The sequence below is a fragment of the Trachymyrmex septentrionalis genome, unplaced genomic scaffold (genome assembly GCF_001594115.1).
Source record: "Trachymyrmex septentrionalis isolate Tsep2-gDNA-1 unplaced genomic scaffold, Tsep1.0 scaffold44, whole genome shotgun sequence".
NCBI classification, from domain to species: Eukaryota; Metazoa; Arthropoda; class Insecta; order Hymenoptera; family Formicidae; genus Trachymyrmex; species Trachymyrmex septentrionalis.
In genome coordinates this window covers 3399864-3407795 of record NW_017305611.1, presented here as the reverse complement: position 1 = coordinate 3407795, position 7932 = coordinate 3399864, and the positions used below count along the sequence as shown (strand labels likewise).

The 7932-nt window shown below is 30.8% G+C and overlaps 2 protein-coding genes across 4 annotated transcripts in view; both read left to right on the top strand.

Moving 5' to 3' along the window:
* Positions 1–4137, top strand: part of LOC108751394 (inositol-3-phosphate synthase 1-A) — a 9122-nt gene extending 4985 nt beyond the window's left edge. The window contains exons 5-8 of the mRNA XM_018491544.1: positions 823–1077; positions 1956–2198; positions 2856–2964; positions 3358–4137. Coding sequence (XP_018347046.1) covers positions 823–1077; positions 1956–2198; positions 2856–2964; positions 3358–3737 — 987 coding nt within the window. The 3' untranslated portion in view covers positions 3738–4137. The remainder of the gene's footprint in view (positions 1–822; positions 1078–1955; positions 2199–2855; positions 2965–3357) is intronic.
* Positions 4138–5864: 1727 nt separating this feature from the next.
* Positions 5865–7932, top strand: part of LOC108751396 (rho GTPase-activating protein 1-like) — a 4215-nt gene continuing 2147 nt past the window's right edge. The window contains exons 1-4 of one of the 3 annotated variants that reach the window (XM_018491546.1): positions 5865–6276; positions 6729–6836; positions 7050–7193; positions 7601–7760. In XM_018491546.1, the coding sequence (XP_018347048.1) occupies positions 6228–6276; positions 6729–6836; positions 7050–7193; positions 7601–7760 (461 nt within the window). In that variant the 5' untranslated portion in view covers positions 5865–6227. Of the gene's footprint in view, positions 6277–6728; positions 6837–7049; positions 7258–7579; positions 7761–7932 lie in introns of those variants that run through there. The other 2 variants (XM_018491545.1, XM_018491547.1) reach the window with 2 other exon arrangements.

The following is a 7932-nucleotide window of genomic DNA, read 5'->3' as shown; positions in this document are numbered from 1 at the left end:
TTGTAATTTGTATAAAGAAATTCATTATATTGTTGTGGATTCTTATGGACATATTTTTTTTTGAAGAGAAAATAAACGAAAAATCATTATAGGTGCGTATGCAAGAAAATTTAAGGAAAAAATGTGTCAAAATCTGTAGAGATTAAATAATAAAATTTTATAGTATTATTTAAGATTTAAAAAGCTAAATTATATTGTTAGTTTTTCAAGACGGAAAATCATTATATGGTACCACGTAAGAAAACTGAAGGTGACAACACGTTCAACTGTGAAACAATTAAGAGGTATCAGTAATTTTCAATGTCTTCCATATTTTATAAATATTACTATAAGGAACAGATAAATATTACTATAAAAAATTACAAAACTATTATATGTAAAATTTTTACGTTTATTTGAAAAGAGTGTATATACGAGTGTACATCCAATCAAGAATAAGAATATAAACTTTGTAATTATTCTAAATTGATTAAAGATCGAGTAGAAATGTATCTTTTGTAATTATTGATAAATTTCTGTTTGTATTTTTATTGACATTTTCTATATTACATACGTTTCTAATAATAATAATAATGTTATATGCAAATGTTCCTTATTTGTGAAATTTTTCTTATTTTTTTGTACATTAGTGTATTAAAATCTGTACATATCTTTTCTTTTATATTAATATTACATATTTTTTTCTTCTCCATGCATACAGTACATGTGTATAAGAATCATATTTATTACATTATGTAACATTGTATATTGCGCTTTTTTTTATCAGTTAAATTACAATTCTCTTATTACAACAATAAATATTTGCGAAATTTTCTTACGAAGGGCAAAAGAGCAAATAACATCATCATGGGTACCAAGGCCGAGCAACTTAATTTAATTCGCAATGATATAAAGCAGTTTAAGACTGCAAAAAGTCTCGATCAAGTTATTGTCTTATGGACCGCAAATACTGAAAGGTTCTCAGAGATTATAACAGGTGTCAACGATACAGCCGACAATCTATTGAAGTCGATCGAGGAAGATCATTCAGAGATCAGTCCCAGCACCATGTTTGCTGTAGCAGCGGCTCTAGAAGGAGTATAACTAAAATTCATATACAATTCTTTTTTTTACTAATAAAGAAAATGAAGGATATATACTTGCTCAGATTATTATTTAACAATAGTCGTTCAATATAACGATTATTAAAAAAAATAGCCAACAGTTATATTTTCTCAAGATTTTACAGATCACTTAGACGATCACGGTTCAATAAATCGATTCACTTTAATGATAAAAATTAATAATTTTAATAAACAATATTAAATAATTAATGAATAATTTTAACCCTTCGTAGACATACCGAGTCTTTTTGTCCGGATAAAATTTATTCGTAAATTTCTTGGCATAAATTTCAATTTTTATTAAATAAAACGTTTAAGTTCAATAACTATTTAACAATGTAATAGAGATGTTGGAAAGTAAACCTGAATTTTTCAAGATTTTGGACAGTCTAGAACAGTAAAAAAATTTGGCCTATACAAAGAGTGCCTATAGAGTAAGTAAAAGTATGCCTCCGACAGGGTTAATAATGACTAATAAATTGTAATTATTAATTTAAAAGCAGGACAAAATTAGATGTAATTTGAAATTAATTTTTTGTTTATGATGTAAAAGTATTTCTAGAAATATATGTGAATATTATCAAGTAATAGTAACTATTACTAAATATAAATATACACGATAATTAATAATACTTGATCATAATTGAAGATGTGGAACTATAAATATATTTAACTACAAAATATTTTTCCTTTTACAATTACATATTTCTCTTCCATTCTTATTATATAAACTAATAATAACTATATAAGTATATATTCTTCCTCTCTATTTGTATTTACATAAATGTATTAACTAAAAATTGCAATGAGCGGAAATGAGAGCTACTTCATACATAAAAAAAATGTTTCCAGTGTACCTATATCAATGGATCGCCACAAAACACTTTTGTGCCGGGTACTCTTGAGTTAGCCAAGAAACAGAAGTCATTCGTCGGTGGCGACGACTTCAAGTCCGGTCAAACAAAACTCAAGTCCGTTCTTATGGATTTTCTCGTATCGGCTGGTATAAAGCCAGTGTCGATTGTCAGCTACAACCATTTAGGGAACAACGATGGATACAATCTATCTGCACCGCAGCAATTTCGCTCAAAAGAGGTATATAATATGAAGAAGAAAATGGAAATGATATATTTGATATGTATGATATATTTGATTTTTATACATATGTTCCTCCTCCTCTTCCTCTCTTTTAACTGTAATAGAGATAAAAAATTGAAAAATTTAAGAGTTATATTTTTAAGTAGTAATCTAAATACTTGTATTCAAAACGTCTCTTAAAATAAGATTATATCTGTCAAAAATACATTAATTGATCAAATGATAATTATTATTATATAATAATTATTTGATTAAATAATTTATCAAATAATCTTATTGACAAAAAGAAAATCTTATCGTAACATGATTAATAGTGTTATTTTCGTCATTTTTATTTTACTTTTAAAAAGCAGCCTTTTTTAATTGCATAAATTTTTTTTAAATCTTTTTTTGTATTGTTACGACTTTTTATAAAGTTAGTTCACTTTTGAGAGATTAATAGGGTATAATCTACTTTACTTATTCGTGATAATAACTTGAAAATATTTTTTATTCGTATTACTTTTGAAGTAAGGAAGCGGTATATATATATAAAATTATAAATAAAAAAAATATGGTATAATATATACATAATATGCGCGCGCGCGCGTGTGTGTGTGCGCGTGTATTATGTATTATGTATATATTATATCACATAATCGATCTCACACACAGATCTCCAAGAGTAACGTTGTAGATGATATAGTGAAATCCAATAAGATTCTCTATAAGCCTGGAGAAAAGCCGGACCACTGTGTCGTCATCAAATACGTTCCCTACGTCGGTAAGCTTTTATCTTTTGCATTTCACTATCTGGAACATCTTCTAAGAATAAGAAATTTTTCGAAAAGTTATTTAAAATGTTACGTTTGTACGTGCGTGCACGTTTATGTATATGCATGTATATGGTGCTGAACCTACAGATGTCTCTTAAAGGAATGCTTATTTGTAAGAGATAATTTCAATTATACAGTTTTCTGATGAATGTTTTAAAATTTTTTTAGAATTCTTACAAAATGTTTTAAATGTTGAAAATTTTCAAGTTTTTTAAAAAATGTTAACAATTTCTTGAAAAAGTTGACGATTTTATATTTATGATTCTCACCAAATTTCTGAAAAATCGAGTCTGTATTTTTCTGGGATTTTTATAAAAATTTACCTTTATATTTATTTCCAGGTGACAGCAAGAGAGCTATGGATGAGTACACTTCTGAAATCATGCTAGGCGGTCACAACACCATCGTAATCCATAATACATGTGAAGATTCGCTTCTTGCGACTCCCATCATTCTCGATCTTGTCATTTTAGCTGAATTATGCTCTCGTATTACCTTTAAGAAAGCGGATACCGATGATGACGAAGAATTCTCTGGCTTCCATAGTATACTTTCTATTTTATCATATCTCTGCAAAGCCCCACTAGTGCCCCACGGGACTCCAGTGATAAATGCCTTATTTCGACAACGGGCTGCTATCGAAAACATTTTGCGAGCTTGCTTATCATTGCCACCGGAGGATAACATGTTGCTTGAACACAAAGTCGATTTCAAGATTTAAAGAAAGACGATGAGATTAGGAGAGAAGATAGAGAGTAGGAGATAAAGAAGGAAAAGAGGAAGGAAATAGAAGAGATATAGAGGACAAAGAAAAGAGTTAAAGAATGATAACGAAAACTTGGCTCGTTTGTTATCAAAGGAAGATGGTAATTCGTTTTTTTTTTTAACCTAATTTCCACTCTTTGTTATCAAACATCTGATATATGACAGTATATGTACTGTTTATTTAAAAACTATGAAGAGCGCGGAAATGATTGAATTGAGGACTGATTTTCTAATTTTATTACAAGCAATTCAATTTTGATATGAAAATGTTAATTCCGTCAATATTGACAACACTAACATTGTAATGAACATAAATTTTCGATCATATTTTTGAATACTCAATTATATTAATCGGTTACAAAAAACTTTTTTTGGTTTAGGAATTTGATTCAAATATTGTTGATAAAGTTATTATATTATAATATAGCCAAATTCATTATTTAATATTATTAAATAATGTTAAAATGTTAAGAAAATAAAGTTATTTTTAGTATCAAATCGTCACTTATTAAAATTATTAATAATGTTATAAAATTTTGTTTTCTAATCAAATTTCTTTTCTATTCTGATCGTTTATAATACTTGATTCTAAATTCATGATCTATCAATTATTTTTAATCTGTTTATCAATCACATTAATTAATTGCTGTAGATTCAGTTTCGAAAGAAGTATGTATTTTTAATAAATATAATTATTAATAATTGTGCGTGCGTGTGTATGTGTGCGCATGGCATGTATGTGTGTGTAAAGAAAAGATTAAGAATGCAGATATGATAACGGAGGAAATAAGGAATAACGATGTTAATCTATCGAAAACTATATATTCCGATTCAATTTCTGGCAAGGTTGAAATCGTATGTTATTCCTTCTATTGTATCTGCATCCTAGGAAAATTAAAGATATGTATATTTTAAATAATAGTTCATAATTCACATATGCATATAAATAATAATTGATAAATTATGAATTATTACTAAATTTCGACAAAATACATTTTCATTAAATTAATAGTGATATCTTTTTATCTAAAATAAATTTGTTTAAAGGAAAAAATTTTTGAAGCCCACCCTTTCCTCTCATGAATTATGTGCATTAAAAAGTAGAGGTATATGTTCCATTGAGTACTCTCGAGTAGGATACAATTCCTCAATTGATCAAACATTTTATGTTTTATCTCGTGAAAGTTTTAAATAAAAAAAAATTTATTCAAAAGGCTCTATTTTTGTATGTGATTTTGTGTGATTTTTGTATGTATTTTTGTATCTGATACATTCCTCAAACAATATATTATCTATATACATATTGTCGCGTTGATAGTATACTGTTTTATTTTGTATCATCGATTTATACTAAATAAAATGACAAATAGTTAAATAAAAATCTGTTTCTTAGCATTTATCAATTAGTATAACATATGTATGTATAACATATGTATGTATAACTTTACGTTGTTTTGTGTGTGTGTGCGCGCGCGCGCGCGCGTGTGTAATATCATTATTATCGTCATACGTTATTCTTGTAGTAGATATACATATATAAAAATAAATTCGTATTATTACGCAGAATCTTTCGCAATATTGTATAATATTTCAGCAATTAATTCCCCAATATCCCATTTTCGAACTTTTCTAACATTTCAGTATAGTATTTTTTTCGAATTTACTTACGTAATTCACAATGTTTATAATACGTCGCATATGATATCCTACTTATAAGTATTTCAGAAATTGATATGAGATACTGTATACTATCTACAATAGTAACATAATCATATATGTACGTACATGTGTATATTAATTATATTTTTTATTTTTTTTATATACTACACATTTTATAAATACATTATATGTATACAGAAAATTGTGTGTGTGTGTGTGTGTGTGTGTGTGTGAATATAGATACAGATCAATTTTTAGGTTTATTTCATGGATCTGTAAAAGTATACAAGTAAATTCATATCTTTTGCGTATCGATCGACATACATAAATCGATGGTCTGATTTGTACCAGAAATCGGAGTATCGATATATACATATATATGTATTTATCGCAACAAAATGCAATAGTAATAATAATAATAATAACCACCAACCAACGGCACGACGCGCGACCGGCGCGACGACAACGGCGGATAGAATACGCGGACTGCGACGGACGACTCGTACTCGCGCGACATGACGACATATGAAAGCGTGACGTGACGCGACGTGACGCGACGTGATCCGTAGTGATCCATATAGGTAGAGCACGTCGTAGTCGTAGTTCGTACTAAGTCGCACACTTCGCGAGGAAGCGGATAATGTCGCCGCGCAAGGATAACATCGTGGGCAGCTGTCTGTAAGATCGCCGAGATATCATCGATAATTCGCCACCGATCGCGGCCACGTCGCGGTGTCCGCCGCGTCGTCATCCCTGATCCTGCCCGCATCAACGCTGGAAGGGAAGGATGGAGGCGGACTACCAGCCGACGTTAAGTCCGTCGCGGACGTTGACAGGTGAGACGCCAGACGACGTCGATTTTTTTTGACAAACAAAGGACGCCGAGACGAAGGCGAAGCCTGTCGATGTGAACTCGACCCGACGCGGATCAAATCAAAAACCAGCAGAAGCGAGACGCTAAGAGCTATCGGCTAGGAGTCTGTGTAAATAGAAAGCATCATGCGTTTGCGATTGTCATTACATCCGCGAGTGTAGGTTGTACAAAAATCGCAGGTTTTATGTTACGAAAAGAACTCTCGGTGACTTAACGATCGTCTACATTAACGCAAAACTCCAATTCGCTATTAAATATGCGGTGTAATACTGATTAGGTTTCATATATCATATATTTACAGAGATAAGATTTTTTTAAATCTTGCTCATGGCACACATTGTGACGCATGCAAGGTATCATCATTTTCATCTGTTTTCTATTTATTGTCGACTCATTTCTATTGACATTTAACAGGAATGGGCAACGATTGTGAAGATCCATATCCTAGCCTATCAGATTATCACGATTACGAACCAAATCTGGAATTTGACGATACAGAATTGCAAACTACTTCAAATAATGGTAAATTATATGTATCAAATGTATGTTTTGTTAAATCTGTTTTATTAAATAGCAGTAGATTCATCTTCTTATTTCTAATCTAGAGAAACAAAAAGAGTGAAAAATCTCGTTTAGTGTTGTGTAAAAAATATGTTTTATACGTATATGTATATACGTATATGTATATAATGCAGCAGCTATGGTAATTGTTTAAAGTTAACTTAATGTTTACAGCGGCAAGACTTCTGGAAGGGAAATTGGATTTGGTGAGCGGTAGCATAGGTGCTGGGATGGATTATATGGAAAGCCCAGTGAGTGACGGCACAATTGAGGAGAACTTTGAGGAAGCTTTGGTAGATGCTCCAGTTATTGAATCTGGTGTGTGACCTTTTACCTTCTGTTAGTAGCCAGTAAATGTCATGGCATTCTCGGGGCATAGCAGGTGAATTATGTGTAGAACATTGTATAGCTTGTTTTTACATTGCATGGCGTAAGGATGAAAAAGGAAAGGGAATGTGACAATTGTTTTGCTTTCTTCTTAATCCATTTTGCAACAATAACATTATGTACAATCATAACATTTGAAGTGAGTAAATATTTTGATGTGAAATATACCTTTTTTTTCCTAATAAAATAAGATTGCTCCGAGGATTCGAATTGTTCTTGCTAAATAAAATTTTTAGTTGATACAAATTTGTTGCAAGAGCACGCTTAGGAAATGAACAATCTGATGTCACAACAAATCTGTCTGTTTTAACGAATAGCGGACGATCTGGCTGCTTTAGATGGAGAGCTCGCTGATGAGGAAGATTATCTTGACATATCCAGACATGGTATCGTAGAGGTAGTCGGCGACGATAGTGCTGGTCGTAAAATAATTGTTGTGTCAGCTTGCAAATTGCCCCCCATTGGAAAAGAGACTTTTAATCACGCTAAACTCCTCAGGTGAGTTTGCGATATATCTATGTCATAAAAATGACACACGAGACATTTATTCCATCGCAAACAATATGTCTTGCAATTGCCTGCAAATTATTTAAAAATCGCGAGTCATCCTATATCATTTCCAATAGTTGTATGTGCCAAGTTTTTATCTGTTTTCTCGGTACTAGCTTTC